Source organism: Pan paniscus, chromosome X, assembly GCF_029289425.2.
Source record: "Pan paniscus chromosome X, NHGRI_mPanPan1-v2.0_pri, whole genome shotgun sequence".
NCBI lineage: Eukaryota > Metazoa > Chordata > Mammalia > Primates > Hominidae > Pan > Pan paniscus.
Genome location: NC_073272.2, coordinates 106,324,082 through 106,347,283, shown reverse-complemented (window position 1 = coordinate 106,347,283; position 23,202 = coordinate 106,324,082). Strand labels below are relative to the sequence as shown.

At 37.0% G+C, this 23,202-nt stretch overlaps 1 protein-coding gene across 4 annotated transcripts in view; it reads right to left on the bottom strand.

Moving 5' to 3' along the window:
- TBC1D8B (TBC1 domain family member 8B) overlaps positions 1-23,202 on the bottom strand; it is a 73,052-nt gene that overhangs the window by 12,405 nt on the left and 37,445 nt on the right. For all 4 annotated transcript variants that reach the window (XM_014343529.4, XM_063601818.1, XM_003819666.5 and 1 more), the window contains exons 9-14: positions 23,036-23,186; positions 22,346-22,560; positions 14,955-15,072; positions 13,426-13,711; positions 10,088-10,217; positions 9,442-9,540 (exon numbers count right to left, since the gene is read on the bottom strand). In XM_014343529.4, coding sequence (XP_014199015.1) covers positions 9,442-9,540; positions 10,088-10,217; positions 13,426-13,711; positions 14,955-15,072; positions 22,346-22,560; positions 23,036-23,186 — 999 coding nt within the window. The remainder of the gene's footprint in view (positions 1-9,441; positions 9,541-10,087; positions 10,218-13,425; positions 13,712-14,954; positions 15,073-22,345; positions 22,561-23,035; positions 23,187-23,202) is intronic.

Sequence of the window (23,202 nt, the reverse complement as noted above, 5' to 3'; positions counted from 1 at the left end):
GTGACCCCACCACGCTCCACCACTGGTAGCCAGGTGGGCAATGCCTGTTAGAGCTTCCAGTCCAGTGGTCCAGCTTCTGCCTAAACTCTGCTGGCAGTTGCAACCCCTGGTACCCTCAGGATGCACTTGGACAGCAGATTAGGTGACACTACTCACCCCCGCAGCTCCCAGTTGGGCGGGACTTTCTGACTTAGGTGGTGCCCAAGCATCACTGAGAGATGAGACACCCAGGTTCGCAGCTTGATAGAGGGGTGGTGTGTGCCTCCCTCCACAGGGCCGACCCAGTAAGGATAAGACCTGTTTGCCAACTGTGGCTCCTACCTGAGGGAGCCCTGTGGACCAGAGCACCCAACAAAAGAAATGCGGGCATGAAGCCAGTAATCAGAAGGGGTTCCTCCAAGGCCCAGGAGTGGACTAGGTGAATGGGCCATCTCCCTGTCCCCATTCACAGACCATTACCCCGGAGCCATGCAGCAGAGCAAGAAGCTATCTGCTGGCTAACACTCTTAAGCGCCACCTACTGGATCGCAGCCCAAAAGACAACACTAAAATATTCTGCCAGTATACACCACCTGTGAAAACTAAGGTAAAGGCTCCTACGAGCACCCAGCCTGAGCCAATGCATGTGTATGCTGCCACGCTGCCACGGATGCTGGCATGCACGATCAAGCATGGATTCCACCGCCACCACCCCGAACTAAGTGTTTTGGCTAGCACCTCCATTGTAGTGTTGAGGCCAGTGGACTGGGAACACCTTGGCCTCTTTGGCAGAGCAGGTTCCTAGCCCCGAGGGCCCAGAGAACAAAGCTGGGGGTCTGGTACCAGCCCCGCAGAGGTAGCACACTCATCTCAGGAGAGCTCAGGTGAGCCTTGGCCATCTGAAATCTTCAAAATCAAAGCCAGTCAACTGAACCCACAATCAAACCCCCAAGGGCATCAAAGAAGATAAAAGCAAAAAAAAAAAAAAAAAAAACCCATCCAAAGGAAAACAACTTCAGAGATTAAAGGAATATCAGCTCACGCAGATGAGAAAGAACCAGCACAAGAACTCTGGCAACTCAAAAAACCAGAGTGTCACCTTACCTCCAAACAACTGCACTAGTTCCCCAGCAGTGGTTCTTAGCCAGGCTGAAATGGCTGAAATGACAGACATATAATTCAGAATCTACATAGAAATGAAGATCATTGAGATTCAGGAGAATGTTGAAACCCAATCCAAGGAATCTAAGGAATACAATAAAAGGATACAAGAGGTGAAAGACAAAATGACCATTTTAAGAAAGAATCAAACTGATCTGATAGGGCTGAAAAACTTACTACAAGAATTTCATAATACTATCACAAGCATTAACAACAGAATAGACCAAGCTGAGGAAGGAATCTCAGAACTTGAAGACTGGTTCTCTGAATTAACTTAGACAAAAATAAATGAACATTTCCCCAACTTTGCTAGACAGGACAACATTAAATTCTGGAAATGCAGAGAACCCCTGCAAGATACTATATAAGATTACCATCCCCAAGCCACACAGTCATCAGATTCTCCAAGGTCAACATGAAAGAAAAAATATTAAAGGCAGCTAGAGATAAGGAGCAGGTCACCTAAAAAGGAAATCCCATTAGCCTAACAGTGTACTATTCAGCAGAAATGCTACAAGCCAAAAAAGATTGAGGGCCTATATTCAGCATTCTTAAAGAAAAGAAACTCCAGCCAATAATTTCGTATTCAGCCAAACTAAGCTTCATAAGCAAAGGAGAAATAAGATTCTTCTCAGACAAGCAAATGCTAAGGGAATTCATGTTCATTAGATCTGCCTTACAAGAGATCTTGAAAGGAGTGCTAAATATGGAAAGGAAAGACGATTATCAGCCACTACAAAAACACACTTAAGTACATAGACTATTGACACAATAAAGCAACTACACAATCAGTTTTGCATAATAATCAGCTAACAACATGATATCAGGATCAAATCTACACATATTAATATTAACCTTGAATGTAAACAGGCTAACCAGAATGTAACTAGACTGCCCTAATTAAAAGGCACAGAGTGGCAAGTTGGATAAGATAGTGAGATGCAACTGTATGATGTCTTCAAGAGACCTATCTCACATGCAATGACATCCAAAGGCTCAAAGTAAAAGGTTGAGGAAGAATCTACCAAGCAAATGGAAAACAGAAAAAAGCAGGGCTTGCTATTCTGATTTCAGACAAAACAGACTTTAGGCCAACAACAACAACAAAACAAAACAAAAAAGGAATTATATAATGGTAAAGGATTCAAGTCAACAAGAAGACATCTATCTTAAATATATATGCAGTCAACATAGGAGCACTCAGATTCATGAAACAAGTTCTTAGAGGCCTATAAAGAGACTTAGATAACTACACAATAATAGTGGGGGACTTCAACACCCCACTGACAGTATTAGTCATATCATCAAGGCAGAAAACTAACAAAGATATTCGGGACCTGAACTCAACACTTGACCAAATGGACCTAACAGATATCTACAGAACTTTTCCCCCCAAAACAACAGAACATATTCTTCTCGTCTGCACATGGCACATACTCTAAAATTAACCACACAATCAGACATAAAACAATCCTCAGCAAATTCAAAAAACCCAAAATCATAACAACTATACTCTTGGACCATAGCATAATAAAAATGAAAATAAATGCTAAGAAGATTGCTCAAAACCATATAATCACATAAAAATTAAACAATCTGCTCCTGAATGACTTTTGGGTAAGCAATGAAACTAAGGAATAAATCAAGAAATATTTAAAACTAATGAGAATAAAGATACAACATATCAGAATCTCTGGTACACAGTTAAAGCAGTGTTAAGAAGGAAGTTTACAGCATAAATGCTTACATAAAAAAGTTAGAAAGATCTGAAATTAACAACCTAACATCACACCTAGAGGAACTAGGAAAACAAGAACAAACCAATCCCAAAGCTAGCAGAAGACAAGAAATTACCAAAATCAGAGCTGATCTGAATGAAATCAAGACATGAAAACCCATACAAAAGATCAATGAATCCATGAGTTGGCTATTTAAAAGAATAAATAAGACTGATAGACCACTAGCTAAACTAATAAAGAAAAAAGAGACGATACAAATAGACACAATCAGAAATGACAAAGAGACATTACCACTGACCCCACAGAAATACAAAAAATACCCTCAGAGACTACTATGAACACCTCTATGTACACAAACTAGAAAACCTAGAAGAAATGATAAATTCTTGGAAACACACAACTTGCCAAGATTGGACCAGGAAGAAATTGAAACCCTGAACAGACCAAAAACAAGTTCTAAGATTGAATCAGAAACACACACACACACACACACACACACACACACACACACACACACCAATCATAAAAAGCCCAGTACCAGATGGATTCACAGCCAAATTCTACCAGACATATAAAGAAGAGCTGGTACCATTCCTACTGAAACTATTGCAAAAAATTGAGGAGAAATGACTCCTCCTTAATGCATTCTTTTAGGCCAGTGTCATTCTGCTACCAATAACTGGCAGAGACACAACAAAAAAAGAGAAAACTTCAGGCCAATATCCTTGAGGAGAACAGATGCAAAAATCCTCAACAAACTACTAGCAAACCAAATCTAGCAGCACATCAAAATGCTAACACACCATGAGCAAGTATGCTTTATCCCTGGGATACAAGGTTGGTTCAACATACACAAATCAATTAATGCAATTCATCACAAAAACGGACTAAAACAAAAACCACACGATCGTCTCAATAGATGCAGAAAAAGCTTTCAGTAAGATTCAACATTGCTTCGTGTTAAAAAGCCTCAACAAACTAGGCATTGAAGAACTGTATCTCAAAATAATAAGAGCCATTTATGACAAATCCACAACCAAAATCATACTGAATGGGTAAAAGCTGGAAGCATTCCCCTTGAGAACCAGAAGACAAGGATGCCCACTCTCACCACTCTGGTTCAACATAGTACAGACAGTCCTAGCCCGAACAATCAGGCAAGAGAAAGAAATAAAAGGCATCCAAATAGGAAGAGAGGAAGTCAAACTATTTCTATTTGCAGATGATATGATTCTATATGTAGAAAACCCCAAAGTCTCAGCCCAAAAGCTCCTAGATTTAGTAAACAACTTTGGCAAAGTTTCAGAATACAAAAATCAGTAGCATTTCTATGTACCAACAAAGTCCAAGCTGAGAGCCAAATCAAGAACTCAATCCTACTCACAATAGCCAAAAAAAGAGTGAAATACCTAGGAATACAGCTAACTATGGAGGTGAAAGGTCTCTACAATGGGGATTACAAAACATTTCTCAAAGAAATCAGAGGTGACACAAGCAAATGAAAAACATTCCATGCTCATGGATAGGAAGAATCAATATTGTTAAAAAGGCCATACCAACCAAAGCAATTTAAAGATTCAGTGCTATTCCTATCAAACTACCAATGACATTCTTCACAGAATTAGAAAAAACTATTCTAGAAAATTCATATGGAACCAGAAAGGAGCCCAAATAGCCAAAGCAATACTAAGCAAAATGAACAAAGCTAGAGGTATCACGTTATTCACCTTCAAACTATACTACAAGGCTACAGTAACCAAAACAGCATGGTACAGGTACAAAAACACACATAGTCTAACGGAACAGAATGGAGTGCCCAGAAATAAAGCTGCACACCTATAATCATCTGATCTTTAACAAAGTCAACAATAACAAGCAATGGGGAAAGGACAACCTATTCAATAAATGGTGCTGGGATAACTGGCTAACCATAGGTAGAAGATTGAAACTAGATCCCTACCTTCCACCATATACAAAAATCAACTCAAGATGGATTAAAGACTTAAATGTAAAACCTACAACTATAAAAAGCCTTGAAGAAAACCTAGGGAGTACCATTCTAGATATAGGCGGTGGCAAAGATTTCACGACAAAAATGCCAAAAGCAATTGCAACAAAAATAAAATTTGACAAATGGGACTAATTAAACTAAGGAGCGTCTGCACAGTAAAACTATCAACAGAGTAAACAGACAACCTACAGAGTGGGAGAAAATATTTGCAAACTATGCATCTGACAAAGGTCTAATATCCAGAATCCATAGGAAGTTAAAAAATTAAAAACCAGGCCAGGTGTGGTGGCTCACGCCTATAATCCCAGCACTTTGGGAGGCTGAGGCGGGCGGATCACGAGGTCAGGAGATTGAGACCATCCTGGCTAATGTGGTGAAACGCCGTCTCTACTAAAAATACAAAAAATTAGCTGGGCATGGTGGCGGATGCCTGTAGTTCCAGCTATTCGGGAGGCTGAGGCAGGAGAATGGCGTGAACCTGGGAGGCGGAGCTTGCAGTGAGCCAAGATCACACCACTGCACTCCAGCCTGGGTGACACAGCAAGACTCTGTCTCAAAACAAAAACAAAAAACAAAACCCAAAAATCAAACAACTCCATAAAAAAGTGGGCAAAGGACATGAACAGACACTTTTCAAAAGAAGACCTACATGCAGCCAACAAGCACATGATCAACATCACTAAATATTAGAGAAATGCAAATCAAAATCACAATGAGATACCATCTCACACAATCAGAATGATGATTATTAAAAAGTCAAAAAATAACAAGATGCTGATGAGGTTGTGGAGTAAATGGAATGCTAATACACTGCTGGTGGAAATGTAAATTAAGTCAGCCACCGTGGAAAGCAGTTTGAAGATATCACAAAGAACTTAACAGAGAACTACCATTCAACTCAGAAATCCCATTACTGGGCATATACCTAAAGGAATATAAATTATTCTACCATAAAGACACATGTATGTGTATGTATGTCACAGCATTATTTGCAATAGCAAAGACATGGAATCAACTTAGATGCCCATCAACAGTAGACTGGATAAAGAAAATGTGGTCAATATACACCATGGAATATTATGCAGCCATAAAAAAGAATAATATTATGTTCTTTGGAGCAACATGGATGGAGCTGGAGACCGTTATCCTAAGTGAACTAACAGAGGAAAAGAAAACCAAATACTGCATGTTCTCACTTATAAGTGGGAGCTAAACATTGAGTACACATGGACACAAAGAGGGAAACAATAGAAACAGGGGCCTACATGAGTATGGAGGGTGGGAGGAGGGTGAAGATCAAAAAACTACCTATTGAGTACCATTATTACCTGTGTGATGAGATAATCTGTACACGAAACCCTGTGACACATAATTTACCTATATAACAAACCTGCGGCTGGGTGTGGTGGCTCATGCCTGCAAACCCAGCACTTCGGGAGGCTGAAGCGGGTGGATCACCTGAGGTCAGGAGTTTGAGACCAGCCTAGTCAACATGGTGAAATCCCATCTCTACTAAAAATACAAAAATTAGCTGGGCATGGTGACAGGCACCTGTAATCCCAGCTACTCGGGAGGCTGAGGCAGGAGAATTGCTTGAACCCAGGAGGTGGAGGTTACAGTGAGCAGAGATCGTGCCACTGCACTCCAGCCTGGGCGACAGTGAGACTCAGTCTCAAAAAAAACAAAAAGAATAAGACAAGGAAGCCTGCTTCTACTGCTATTATTCAATAATTCTCTGAAGATCCTACTTAGTGCAATAACACAGAAAAAAGAAAAGAGGTATAAATGTTAGGAAGGGTCAAAATTCTAAGACTGGAAATGACATGCTTGTCTATTCAGAAAATTTGAAGTCAACTAAAAAAAAATAGTACAATTAATGAGAGTCAATAATGCGACCACTTAGAAAAGCAACATACCCAAATCAATAACTTTTACACACACAGCCAATAAAGAATTAGGCAATGTAAAGGAAAAATGATCTCATTCATATTAGCAGCAAAACCATAAAATATATAGGGGTAGAATAAACCCAATAAGAAATGTGTAAGACCTACATGATGAAAACTAAAAATGCTTACTAAAGAACATTTAAAAAGACAGACTGTTAAAATGAATAAAAGCCTTACCAGATTTCAAAGTAGACAAACTATGGTAATTGAAAGAGTGTGGTACTGTTGTAGTAACAAAAAAAGAGAGTCCAAAAATAAAGCCCATGTATGTATATAAGAATTTAGCATATGAAAAAAGTAGAGTACTGTGAGAATAAACTATTTGATAATTGGTTTTTAGAAAATGAGTGATTTTGGTTGGAAAAACATAATATTACATAATAAAAAAATATACTCTAGGTGTATTAAAGTCCTAAATGTTAAAAAAGCAATACCAGTACTATAGGCCAATATCAAAAAATATTTTTATAATTTATATAATTTTAAATAGGGAAAGCCTGCTAAGTTTGATATGAAACCCAGATATCATGTAATAAAAAAGAGAAAGACTTCATGAAAATTTGTAACTTGTATAATCTGAAAGACATTATAAAGATAATGAAAGAAATAATAAGACTAGGGGAAAATATTAGGCCACAAATATAGCTGACAAAGAACTGGTACTACTAATAGTCAAAAGAGCTCCTACAAATCAATACTTAAGACAATCTCATAGAAAAATAAGCAAAGGCTATGAATAGGCAATTAAGAGAATAAATTAAAAAGGCTAATAAACATATGTGATCAGTGAATTGAAACCTTAAAAGTATTTGATCTATCACATTGGCACAAATTGAAGATTTTGTTTTGTTTTGTTTGTTTTAGAGACAAGGTCTAGCTCTGTTGCCTAGGCTGGAGTGCAGTGGCATGATTATAGCTTACTGTAGCCTGGAACTCCCAGGCTCAAGGTGATCCTCCCATCTCAGCTTCCTGAGTAGCTGGGACTACGAGTGTGTGCCACCATGCCTGGCCAACAAATTCAAGATTTTAAATATCTGGTGTTAGTGAGAATGTGGGGAAAGGGGCATTCTTACAGGCTGCTGGTGGGATTACAATTTGGCAAAATCTTTTGAAGCATAATTTGGCAGGGACCTGTCAAATTTTAAATGGGCATACCCTTTTACCCAGCTTCCACTTCCAGATATCTATCTTGCAAAGAATAGATATACAAGAATGTTTACATAAAGTATTATTTGTAAGAGCAAAAAAGGGAGACATATTAAATGTACATCAGCAGTGAATAAATTATAGCATATCCATATTATGGCATACTATTCAATGCATTAGGAAGAGTGAGGTAGATCTATATTTACTGATATTCAATAACCATGATCTACTTCTGAATGAAAAAAGTTGCAGAGCAAAGTGACTGGTATGATCTCATTTCAAAAACTATATCCTTCCAATACACATGCATGTGTGCAGACACCTAGATAAAAGGTCTGAAAGGATATATGCCAAATTATTTTAAGATGGTTACTTCTGGGGTGGGGAATCTACTTTTTACATTTATGTAATGCTTAAATTATTTACAGTGAGCATGTATTACTTCAGTAAATTTTTAAAAATGCTAACATATAAAAACTAAAACAAGGGGCCCTATGCTAACTATGTCACAGTAACCTCACTGAATTATTCAATTGAAATCTAAACCTGGAATCTTCAGAAACATTAATCTTCCCAGATTTGTATCTCTGAGGACCTTGGCCTTTAAGCAAGTAGGTTTACAAAAACAACACATGGTCATGATAAAAGCTCAAACAGTACAGAAGAATATAAACAGCAAAGTAAAACTCTCCTCCTTCTGACCAGCAATCTATTAATCCAATTCACCAAAGGCAACCAATATTAACAGTTGCTTATGGAGCCATCCAAATATTAAAAAGACAAGTATTTAAAACATAGTATTTACTTTAGGTATCCAAGGATAATAATATTCATTGGAGCACTGACTACTATGTAGATCGGCTGTTCTTACTGATGCAGCACATCACAAATATGTTATGCTTAAATGCCAACATGATAGCATTCAACACTGAGCTGCAGGCTAGGTGTGGTAGCTCACGCCTGTAATCCTAACCCTTTGGGAGGCCTAGGCAAGGAGGATCTCTTGAGCCCATGGGTTTGAGACAGCCTGGGAAACACACTGAGACCCTATCTCTGAAAAAAAAATTTAAAAATTAGCCAGGCATGGTGGTGTGTGCATGTAGTCCCAGCTCCTCGGTAGGCTGAGGAAGAAGGATCTCTTGAGCCCATGAGGTAGAGGCTACAGTGAGCTGCGATCATGCCACTGCACTCCAGCCTGGGCAACAGAACGAGACCCTGTCTCAGTGGTCTTGAAGGTCAAATAGTACAAAACATGTTGGAGAAAGCAACATAATTCAACCAGAAGAAAATAATGTATTTTCTCTAAGAAAGAATTTACCATAGGGTAAACCTTGGCAAGGATCTAGCTCAAAAGTTTAGTCCTTTTCATTTTATTCGCCCAGAAGATAATTTCTAAAGAAAGTTATAGAAAAAAAAATTACTCCAACTGTTTTTTTCCCATTGGTTGCATACTTACCACATTCTGTTTTGTTGTTTCCTCTAGGGTCTGTATCACATACAACCTATTTCGACAGCGCATACTGTGTATATCTTCATAGCGAATATTACCATATTTCTGCAAGAGATATGATTTCAGTGGCTACTCACTCATAATAAACATCCACTTCTTCTTTTACAATTCAGTTTTATCAGACTGAATTCTTGGAGGCCTTGATTCTATTTCTAGGGAATTTCCTGACTTGTTCAATGATTTTGCAAATTTTTACCTCCCACGTTTCAGTTTTTAAATATATTCACTGGAGAGAATTCCATCTACTATGTGAATAGAATAAGTACAAAAATATAGGTAAAATTCTTAATCTCTAAGAAGTGAATAATAATAATGAGAATAATTCACCTTTTAATCCAGTGATAGATGTTTAAAGTGGTGATTATTTGTGAAAGCAAGTGAATTTAATTTCATTTAATGAAAAACAAATTGAGGCAGAGGAGGTTACACAACCTAGAACAGTTCACAGAACTCATTTTAAAAGTTAAGTTGGATTTTAAGTTGTATGTCTACTTGCATTATTATCTTACACTTAATATACCATTAGAGATAGACCATAGTTCAATCATTTTAAATATGCTAGCTAATATATTTATGGCATGAAAAAACTTACCTCATTTGATTCTCTAATCAAATCTGTAATATCCACTCTAGTATGACTGGTTTTTTCATCACTCACATTTGAACCTTGCTGAACATTTGAAGGCAATGGACTATCCTTATTAGTGACATTGTCAAAGAACCTATTGAAAAGTGATAGTAATACAAGAATTAGTGGAACTACCATTATTAAAGCAGAGAAATGACACATAATTTCTCCCTAGTTATTTAGAGGTTACTTTCAACTGAGAGGACAAGGGAAGGTCTTATGAAGAAGTGGAACTTTGTCGCTGTTTGCAGATGACATGATTGTATATCTAGAAAACCCCATCGTCTCAGCCCAAAATCTCCTCAAGCTGATAAGCAACTTCAGCAAAGTCTCAGGATACAAAATCAATGTACAAAAATCACAAGCATTCTTATACACCAATAACAGACAAACAGAGAGCCAAATCATGAGTGAACTCCCATTTACAATTGCTTCAAAGAGAATAAAATACCTAGGAATCCAACTTACAAGGGATGTGAAGGACCTCTTCAAGGAGAACTACAAACCACTGCTCAAGGAAATAAAAGAGGATACAAACAAATAGAAGAACATTCCATGCTCATGGGTAGGAAGAATCAATATCATGAAAATGGCCATACTGCCCAAGGTAATTTATAGATTCAATGCCATCCCCATCAAGCTACCAATGACTTTCTTCACAGAATTGCAAAAAACTACTTTAAAGTTCATATGGAATCAAAAAAGAGCCCGCATCGCCAAGTCAATCCTAAGGCAAAAGAACAAAGCTGGAGGCATCACCCTACCTGACTTCAAACTATACTACAAGGCTACAGGGCTACAGTAACCAAAACAGCATGGTACTGGTACCAAAACAGAGATATAGATCAATGAACAGAACAGAGCCCTCAGAAATAATGCCGCATATCTACAACTATCTGATCTTTGACAAACCTGACAAAAACAAGCAATGGGGAAAGGATTCCCTATTTAATAAATGGTGCTGGGAAAACTGGCTAGCCATATGTAGAAAGCTGAAACTGGATCCCTTCCTTACACCTTATACAAAAATTAATTCAAGATGGATTACAGACTTACATGTTAGACCTAAAACCATAAAAACCCTAGAAGAAAACCTAGGCAATACCATTCAGCACATAGGCATGTGCAAGCACTTCATGTCTAAAACACCAAAAGCAATGGCAACAAAAGCCAAAATTGACAAATGGGATCTAATTAAACTAAAGAGCTTCTGCACAGCAAAAGAAACTACCATCAGAGTGAACAGGCAACCTACAGAATGGGAGAAAATTTTTGCAACCTACTCATCTGACAAAGGGCTAATATCCAGAATCTACAATGAACTCAAACAAATTTACAAGAAAAAAACAAACAACCCCATCAAAAAAGTGGGCAAAGGATATGAACAGACACTTCTGAAAAGAAGACATTTATGCAGCCAAAAAACACATGAAAAAATGCTCATCATCACTGGCCATCAGAGAAATGCAAATCAAAACCACAATGAGATACCATCTCACACCAGTTAGAATGGCGATCATTAAAAAGTCAGGAAACAACAGGTACTGGAGAGGATGTGGAGAAATAGGAACACTTTTACACTGTTGGTGGGACTGTAAACTAGTTCAACCATTGTGGAAGTCAGTGTGGGGATTCCTCAGGGATCTAGAACTAGAAATACCATTTGACCCAGCCATCCCATTACTGGGTATATACCCAAAGGATTATAAATCATGCTGCTATAAAGACACATGCACACATATGTTTATAGCGGCACTATTCACAATAGCAAAGACTTGGAACCAACCCAAATGTCCAACAACGATAGACTGGATTAAGAAAATGTGGCACATGTACACCATGGAATACTATGCAGCCATAAAAAATGATGAGTTCATGTCCTTTGTAGGGACATGGATGAAACTGGAAACCATCATTCTCAGCAAAATATCGCAAGGACAAAAAACGAAACATCGCATGTTCGCACTCATAGGTGGGAATTGAGCAATGACAACACATGGACACAGGAAGGGGAACATCACACACTGGGGACTGTTGTGGGGTGGGGGAGGGGGAGGGATAGCATTAGGAGATATACTTAATGCTAAATGATGAGTTAATGGGTGCAGCACACCAACATGGCACATGTATACATATGTAACAAACCTGCACGTTGTGCACATGTACCCTAAAACTTAAAGTATAATAATAAAAAAAAAGAAGTGGAACTTGTTTTTTGTTTTTGAGATGGAGTCTTGATCTGTCATCCAGGCTGGAATGCAATGGCACAATCTTGGCTCACTACAACCTCCGCCTCCTGATTTCAAACAATTCTCCTGCCTCGGCCTCCCAAGTAGCTGGGATTACAGGTGTTCACCACCACGCCTGGCTAATTTTTGTATTTTTAGTTGAGACGAGGTTTTGCCAAGTTGGCCAGGCTGGTCTTGAACTCCTGACCTCAGGTGATCCACCTGCCTCGGCCTCCGAAAGTGCTGGGATTACAGGCATGAGCCACCGCACCCGGTCAAGAAGTGGAGTTTGAAGATGGTTGAGCATTAGGAGGGCATGGGTGAGGGAAATGGGATAGTGTAGGAATCATTTTGGGGTTTTGAAGGAAGCAAACAGGCTCAGAGAGTACTTGGCAAATACCACACAGCTCAGTAAGAGTGGAATATAGGGTATGTAGAAGCATATAGGGGGAAATAAGTGAAGAAAGGTACACTGAGCCCTTACCACAGAGTTCTGAATGCCAGAGTAAGATGTTTGTATTTTATTCTGTACATAATGGGATTTCATGTGGCATTATGATAGTTGCCCACTCAAATTTATTCATTTAGCATATACAAATGTGTGCATATACACATACACACACATACAACACATGTGCTCCAATACAAAATAGCATTCATACAGAAGCTACTAGGAAAATGAAGTTCAACCCACCTGAAACCACATAGAAACCAGAATAACTTCCCGGCCACTGGATATTTAACATTATCAACTATGCTTTTCCTGCTTGAACTAATTCTACATAGACACTTTATAGCTCAAACTGGGAATATGAAAGTCCTAGCATACTGAATCAACAATATTAGTGTAAATGTGTACATAATTTAGTGGTTCACTTCAAAGTGATTTATTCTTGCTATATTTTTTCTGGAGATAGAGGACTGGACTTTAGGTGTAGCTCTTTCATTCAAGTGGTTTTGTAATCTCGGACAAACTGAAATTTCTAGGGCTCAGTTTCCTCTGTAAAATAGGGGATTGAACAACATCATCTCTCAAATCTCCTCCAGATTTAAATGTTATGGTTCTTACAATACCTGTTTAAGGCTGTCACAGCTTCAGCATCATCTTTACAAGTCAGCAGTTTGTCTAAATTATAGTCAAGTATTGCCAATCCCAGTTGCAAAATGGCCTTTATTCCATCATAGAAGAAACAGTCCACCACATTCACTGCACTTTCAATAGGTAGCACACTAATAAAAAGTGTGAGAAACCAAGAGAGAGAAACTGAGGAAAAGAATGTCATATCAGTCATGTGTTCTGTCAGCTGAGGAAGGTGATCCCTGATAAGTTCTTCAAAGACTGCCTGATCCACCAAGGCACCTACAGAATATCAAAAGAAGTTTAAAAATAAACATTTTTCAAAAGGACTTGTTTCCATACCTCCCCACTTCTATTAGCATGCTGATGTATCTCATTCTTCTTCCTTAAATTATGAACTCTTTCAGAACCTCTTCTGTATTTTATACATCTAACTGCTAGTAGTGTCATGTACTTCAGAAACGCAATTCAAATTCATTTGAAGAGTTATTTATTGAGTCTTTATTATATGCAGAGACCTGTACTAGGTATTATAAGAGCTATACCAATTAATGAAATAGTCTCATGTTCAGGGAGTTTAATATCTAGCACAACACAAGATAAATACACAAATAATTATAATGAAAGACAGTACAATCGATGACCTAACCACAATCCTGAAAGCCTATTACGGTACAAAGAGACCATTCATAAGTTTTAAGGTAAGTGGTCACAGATCTGTAAATATTTGATGACTAAAGAAAATATTGGCCAGGCGCGGTGGCTCACACCTGTAATCCCAGCACTTTGGGAGGCCGAGGTGGGTGGATCACGAGGTCAGGAGATTGAGACCATCCTGGCTAACACGGTGAAACCCCGTCTCTACTAAAAATACAAAAAAAAAAAAATTAGCCAGGCGTGGTGGCGGGTGCCTGTAGTCCCAGATACTCAGGAGGCTGAGGCAGGAGAATGGCGTGAACCCAGGAGGTAGAGCTTGCAGTAAGCCGAGGCCGCACTCCAGCCTGGGCGACAGAGCAAGACTCCATCTCAATAAAATAAAATAAAATAAAATAAAATAAAAATTATACAATTAACAAACTAAGAACTCAATCCTTCTTTGAAATCTTGCAAATATCTATATAATTCATACAAATATGGAGATTTTAAGCAGATTGAAATCTCCCTCCCATCAAAAAACTACAAAAATTCACCAGTAGCTGTGGATACTTGAGATCACCATTGTTTTAGCAACATAGAGTTTATAAACTTAATGCTTCCATTTTTGTTAAGAAACAGACCAGGTATTTTATTTTTAAAAGCAACATATTAAACAATCTTTCTGACTATACATTCAGTACAAAAAGCTCTTCTTTTGAGAATGTCAGTGAATGTGACATTTTGATATTGCTTGCATTTTATACCACAACATAATCCATCAGTCCTTCTACTTTATTAGTAATTAGACAAGAGACACTGAAATTGTTTAGAAAGGAAATATACATCTCTGTGTGTGTATGCATATGTGTGTGTGTGGTTTTTCTTTTACCAATAATTCGACGATTAAAATAATCAGGCAACATTCGTTCACATACAGCAACCAGAAGCCAAAAAGCTTCTTCCTCTTTTGCATATAGAAGCAGCACTGAAGTCAAAATATTCATTGCCTAAAATTCATAGAAAACAGTATTAAAAAGCAAATATTGCTCAGGTAATAATTATACTTCTTCAAACATAATAGTTTCTGACAGCAACAAGAACAACTGAGAGTAATAATAGTGTAATAACAGTGGAAACATGAGAACTCTGAGCCAGTCCAAGGCAAAACAAGGTGAAGTCAGGCTAACATTTGATAATCAGTTATTTTATAAAGTAACATTCAAGAAAAGTGAAGCAGTAATATAATAAATACAGAACATAATAAGCAAAACCTCTCTAATTTCGAAGAGTGAAAAACCTTAATTATCACTAATCTGAAAAAAGCCTACATAATTTTCAAAGACATACTAAAACGAAAGAAAACGAACTTCATCTGTATTTCCAACTACCTATAAAGAAATAGCCCTCAGATATGAATCATCCTCAATTTTGTCCAAAACTGAACATCTTCTTTCCCCTATCAAGTAGGATTCTTCTTACCTATCCTAGTTTTGATTATGCTGAAAACCCTCTATCTGCTGCATCTGTTTCATATCCTAGAGTTTCTTCTTATAAAACGTCTTTCGGATTTGCTTTTTCCTTCCCATTCCCACTACCACTCTAACTTGCTGCTGCTTCTTACCTATCTTGCATACAAATGTCAGATCATTACTTTTATATACATTGCCACATCCCTTATTATAAAGTAATAAATCCTTAATGGATAGAATTTGGAGAGAATGGAAAAGTATGAATGAGAAAATAAAACCTCTTGTATCCTATGTACCCAGAAATAAACTGTTAACAAGTTGATATATTTTTCTGCAGTTTTTTCTTCCTTTTTCTCCTAAAATTTGTATCACGCTGTGTACTAAATCTTTATTTTTTTGCTTAGCACTATATAGTAATATTCAATGCCACTAAATATTCTTCTAAAACAGTATTTTTAATGACTAAAAAAAACTAAGGTGGATCTAATATAAATTATTTAACCATTCTACTATTGTTGGACATTTAGGTTAATTCCAATTTTTTACTATTACATATAATGCTGCAATGGTTATTTTTTAATATAAATTTTCATCCAACTATACTTTTTTCTCAGGACACATACCTAGAAATGAAATTGTTTGGTCACATGGTATTTTTAAAAGACTTCATATTATTGCCAAATTAAATTCCTGAAAGAAAATACCAATTTATATTTCTGACCAATAGTGTTTAAATGTTTATTTCACTGCATCTTTGCCAATATTGTGAATCGTAATAACTATAATCATCTTTATTGATTTGATAGTGAAAAATGGTAGCTCATTGTTTTAATTTTAATTTCTTTGAGGTTGAACTTCCTTTTTCAGACTTTAACATCAACCTGTATTTTCTCTTCTGTGATTAATCCTTTCATGTCCATTGCTCATTTTCATACTTTCATACCTTTCATATAGATTTGTATATTAACTATGCCAATTTCTTGCCTAATCTAGTACACTGTTTGATGTCAAGCTTAGTTTTTACTGAATCATTTTCCCATGCAAGAAGCCATACTAGGAGGGGATGTAGTAAAAATGGCAGAGTAAGAACTTCTAAAAATGCTCTCCTCTATAAAAGCAACAAGAACACTGACAAAAGTCATCAGAATCAACTTTAGAACTCTGGAAATTAACCAATAGCTTACAGCAATTCAGGTAGCATTTATTTAATAAAATGGCTGAATCTCAGTAAAACCAGTAAGCTCTGTGGCATTTTAAATTGCCCTATTCCCGCCCCCCTCCCCAGTTTCACAGTAGCCTTAAAAACCAACATCTAGGCCGGGTGCGGTGGCTCATGCCTGTAATCCTAGCACTTTGGGAGGCCGAGGTGGGTGGATCACTTGAGGTCAGGAGTTCAAAACCAGCCTGGCCGACATGGTGAAACCCAGTATCTACTAAAAATACAATAAAGAAAAAATAGCAGGGCATGGTGGTGCACACCTGTAATCCCAGCTACTCGTGAGGCTGAGACAGGAGAATCGCTTGAACCTGGGAGGTGGAGGTTGCAGTGAGCCAAGATCATGCCACTGCACTCCAGCCTGGGCAACAGAGCGAGACTCTATCATTAAAAAAAAAAAAGAGAGAGAGAGAAAAAAAGAAAGAAACCAACATCTAGCAATTACAGTGGAAACCAGTACCTAGTAGCTACTGAATGGAACAGAATGGGGTTGGAACTCCAGCAAAGCCCCATTCCCAAATAATTGTTGTTATTTGACTTGTCTAGTGGTTCCCTGGAAGACTCCTCTCACAAGACTGTCTTTATTTGACTTGACACAGAGCTCCTCTGGTGTAAACAGCCTTTTCCCCTGTGGTGTTTGTTGAAAACAATCAGAGGCAGTTGTTGAACATGTGGCTATCCAAGGCAGTGGATAGCAGTTGGGCCAAACAATACGCTAACAAAGTGTTAAAAGAAAAGTGGGGGCTTTGAAAAACTGTGACATATTCCTGGGAACCCAGAAGGCCAACTACATGCATATGGCTTTATGTATACTCACAGTTGTATGTATTCTTAGGAAAGAACAGAAAAGACCTAAGCTCTTATCTCCAGCTAATCTTCCAGCTTTGTGCGAGCAGAAAGTGATAAAGACTAGAAATAATTCTAACTGCAAGAACAAAAAACCAAACACCACATATTCTCACTCATAGGTGGGAATTGAACAATGAGAACACATGGACACAGGAAGGGGAACATCACACTCTGGGGACTGTTGTGGGGTGGGGGAGGGGGGAGGGATAGCATTAGGAGATATACCTAATGCTAAATGACGAGTTAATGGGTGCAGCACACCAGCATGGCACATGTATACATATGTAACTAACCTGCACATTGTGCACATGTACCCTAAAACTTAAAGTATAATTAAAAAAAAAAGACTAGAAATAGAGAAAAATCAACAAAAGCAAAAGTTGGTTCTTTGAAAAGATTAAAAAAGACAAAAAGGATAAAAAACATAGAAATATTTTTAGGTAGCCTAACTAAAAAAATTTTCCAAAAAAAAAGAGCAAGAACGAGATAGTGCGAGTGAGAGATCAAGAGTGCAAAAGTGAGAGTGTGCAAGAGCAAGAGTGTGAGAAGGGGGACTCAAATTATTATAGCCAGGAAATAGAGAACTATCAACCTTATAGAAGTAAAAAAGATTATAAGTGATTATGATGAAAAATTATATGCCAACAAATTAGATAATCTAGATAAAATGGACGAGTTTCTAAAAAAACCCCACAAACTACTGAAACTAAAATGGGAAAAGTGAAATAGACCTATAATAAATAAAGAGATTGACTTAGTAATGAAAAAACTTTCCACAAAGCAAACTCTAAGAGCAGATGGCTTCACTGGCAAATTCTACCAAACATTTAGAGAATAATTACCACCAATTCTTCATAAACTCTTCAAAAAATAGGAGAGGAGGAAACGCTATCCAACTTATTCTAAGAAACCTAGACACCCAAAGTAGACGAAGACATCACAAAAAAACTATATATCAATATATCTTACAAATATAAGCATAAAAATCCTCAACAACATGCTAGCAAACTAAACTTAAGAACATATAAAAAGGATCCCAAAAGGCCAAGTGGGATTTATTCTGGGAAAGCAAAAGTGATTCAACATATAACAATCCATCAATGTTTATATATATGTGTGTGTGTGTATATATATATGTTTATATATATATGTTTATGTATATATATATGGAAAAAATAACATGATCATCTCAATTGACACAGAAAAATCATTTGACAAAATCAATACTCCTTCATGATAAAAACACTCAACAAACTAGCAATATAAGAGAACTTCCGCAACCTGATAAAGATGATCTACAAGAAACCCACAGTTAACATTATACTTTATGGTGAAAGACTGATTACTCCCCTTAAGATAAATAACAAGATAGGGACATGCATTCTTACCACTTCTATTCAACATTGTACTGAAGGTTCTAGCCTGGTCAACTAGGCAAGAATAAGGGAAAAAAAGACATCCATACTGGAATAAGAGAAGTAAAAGTAACACTATTCAGATGCCATGATTTTGTATATAGAAAATCCTAATTAATCCACAAAAAAATCTACTAGAACTAATAAATAAGCTTAGCAAACTTACAGAACACAAGATCAGTTATCAGTTGTATTTCTATATGCTGGCAACAAACAATCAAAACATGAAATCAAGAAAACAATTCAATTTACTATAATAACAAAAAATTAAAATACTTAGAAATAAAATTAACAAAGGAAGTACAAGCCTTGAACACTGAAAACTATAAAACATCTTTGGATGAGACAGATTAAAGAATGATTAAATAAATGAAAAGGAAAGACATCTTGTGTTTATGGGTTGGAAGAGTTAATATTGTTAATATGAAATACTCCCGAAATTGATCTACAGATTCAATATGATGACTATCAAAATCCCAGCTGCCTTTTTTTTCTTGTTTGCAGAGATTGACAAGTTGATCCTAAAATTTGTATGGAAATACAAGGAACTAAAAGAGCCAAAACAATCTTAGAAAAGAACAAAGTTAAAGAACTCACACTTCCTGATTGCAAAACTTACTACACAGATGCAGTAATCAAGACAATGTGGCACTGGTATAAGGGTAGAAGTATAAATCAATGGAATAGAATTGAGAGTCCAGAAATAAACTCTAACATTTATGGTCAACTAATTTTCAACAAGAGTGCCAAGGCACCACTTCACGCTCACCGGAATGGCTGCAATCAAAAAGAAAGACAATTAAGAAGTGTTGTCAAGGATGTGCAGAAATTAGAATCCTTGTACATACAATGAAGGGGAGATTTGGTAAAAAAATAAAATAAAATAAAGACAAAGAAAAAATAGAACCCTCATACATTGCTGGAGGGAATATAAAATGGTGCAGTCTCTTTGGAAAATAGTTTGACAGTGCGCCAAAATGTTAAACAGACAGTTATCATATAACCCAGAAATTTCACTTCAAGGTATTTACCCACAAGAATAATAAAGCAATGTCCATAAAAAGCTTGTACATGAATATTCATAGCAGCATTATTCCCAACAGCCAAAACAAGAAAACATCTCAAGTAACTATCAACATTGAATAAACAAAATGTGGTATATATATCCATATAATGGAATATTATTAAATCATAAGAAAGAAGTCCTGATACATGCTACAACATGGATGAACTTTGAAAATGATATGCTAAGTAAAAGAAGGCAGGCACAAAAGATCACATATTGTATCACTCAATTTATATAAAATGTGCACAATAGGCATATTCATAGAGCTAGAAAGTAGATCAGTGATTGCTTGGGTTGGTAGTAGGAGAAATGGGGAGTAACTGCTAATGGATATGGGGCTTCTTTTTAGGGTGATGAAAATGTTCTGGAATTAGATAATGGTGAAGGTTTGCACAACTTTGTGAATATATGAGAGACCACTAAAGGGGTGACGTTTGTGGTAAGTGAATTATATATCAACATTAGATAGATAGATGGAGACAGATGATAGAAAAGATTAGAGAGACAGAATAGATAGATAGATCGATAGATAGATAGACAGATAGATAGAGCAAGCTAGCCAGCCATGTGTCTCACGTGGGTTTTTGATCAAAACCAACAAAATCTGTCTACCATATTAAGTTTAAATTCTTTTCCCAGGCTTGAAAGATTCTTCATGATCTTGTGCCATACAAATTTACTTTTTTATTCCAATGTGAACCTAGCCAATCTTATCTCCCAAGGTAGGCTTATTCTCACCTGAGTGGTATCACTCATACTTTAGCCCCAAATAACTTTCCTCCTGCCCTCCATGTTTCTAACTTTGCTCTCATCTTTTAGAAGTCAATATTAAGTGCTGCCTATTTTGAAGCTATCTCTAAACTACTGCTTATAGACAATATCACAGGGTCTGTGAGTATAAGCTCTTTGAGAAAAGAAGCATTATGCTTCTTTTGTACCTTTCAGAGATCCTAAAATATGCTAAAAATCCTTGCCATTTAGATGTTCCATTCACTTAAACAGTTTTTCAAAAAAAAAATCTCTATTGACAAGTTACAGTGGATAGGTAGTATTGACATGTAACAATTACAGGTATTCAACCCATTGTAAATAAACGTATGGCACAGAGTGCTACCTATCCATGACATTCCAATCTCCTCTTCTTCCATAGTAGCTGCTCATGTCTGCTCAGCCACGCTATACTCCACAGACTTCCTTGTGAATAGGTGTATCCACGTGACTAAGATCATCCAATAGAATGTGCGTGAAGTGATATTTGCCCCTTTCAAGCCTAGCCCATAAAATCTTTCACAGTTGTTTCTCCATGCTCTTTCCCTGTTCCTGTGAGTGCTAATGGTGATGAAAATGTACTCGGGAAGGTTTGTTTTGAAAATGACAGTCTGCTGTCAGCCTACAGTCTAAGTTCCTGAATAATCTCATGGAGGAGAGCTGCCTACTGACCTGAAGAGTCAATCTCCTTTGTTTATTCCTTCAAGAAATAAAATTATACTGTTTCATCTATTATCTGTGTTTGTGTTAGCAGTCTAGCCTATCCTAATTGATTGTGTGCTCCTAAATAATTTTTTCCAATGATTCTTCCACTGCCTATAAAATAAAATTCAAACTCCAGCTCTATCCCAATCTACCTTATTGATTTTTTTTTCTCCAACTACTTCACTTCATCCACCCTATGTTTCTACCAAACTAAACAAACATGGTCCTATACATACTTTACGTTTACCTCTACCTGTGTTCGGTTACATGGATTCCATCACCTGGCATGTTCTTTTCATTCCATTTCCATATGTCCAAAATTCACCAATTTTTAAGACTTGCAAATGCTACCTTTTCCACGAAGCCTTCTCTGACTCCTCCAGATGAAAAATAGTTTCTCCTTGTTATAAATCATGACAGGAATTTATATTTCTCTAACAGTTTTTCTCACTTGATTTTTGTTTCTTAATGAATATGCTTTAACGTCTCCTGGTCTACATACTTTTAAGGGAGGACCCTTATCTGATACATCTTTATATAGCCTTAAGTACCTAGCAGAGTATCTTTTATAGAGCAGAAGTTCAATAAACATTTGTTAAGTGAAAAAGAAAAATAATGAAATATCAATTCTCCTAAGTATTCCCACTACCATCCTACTTACATTAATACTATACTCTATCTATCTCACCCCCATCTCTTTCCTTATAATCACCACTTCCAAATTAGTGGAATTGGATTTGATGTGATTTTATTTGGAACATACACACAGTTGGGCTCATAGTTAAGTCATACCTGGCAGTATCCAATTTTGGGATTCCTGTATGCATAAGCTGTGAGTACCCTTCTCAGAGCAGATATGCCAGTATCACTCTGAAAGGCTGGGTGCTCAGGCAGAGAGCGACGTAAATCACGTTCAATTTCTTCAGTAGCCAAGTTGCAGGTCCCTAAGGACTGCTCAACCACTTCAGTATAATAGCCAGGATTAGTAGCCATGTCATTAACAGCACCTGTGAAGATTATTACATTAACATACAACAGAAGGGGGATATAATGAAGCTACTATTTCCATATATACATAAATAATTGGATTTCATTACCTTGATATTTAGCCTTATGCTTAAGTGATTTCTGAGCACAAACAGAAAAGAGCTTTACACTAGAATCTATGTCAAGCTACTAATTTTATCCAACAGAATACCATTTTCATGAGCTTTTTTCCCCCTTAACTGACTGTTGACACTAAAGATTCCCCCATTATACATATCTTGCCTAATAAACTAATCTGCTCAGATGCTGGATGTGTGGATAGATAGGTAAGGTATAGATAACTACTTACCTTTCTTTCTTTGACTAGTCCGAACTCAAGATGAGTAAGACTTTGTATTAACCATCTTTGTAATTCTTTTGCTTTAGCTTAGGGCATAACTCCTAGAAAGGCATAGTTAATGTCTATTAAATAAATACAATGAATAAACGTAATACCTGAAAAAAGCATCCAGAGTTCTCCTCTTAATGTTTCTGGAATCCCTCTTACAACAAGATCTCGAGTCTTTTTGGTTCGAAACATACTAACACCACGCCCACATTCTGCAAACAGTATTTTCCATGACTGTTCCTTCATTTTTTCTTTCAACTGTAATGACAGAAAA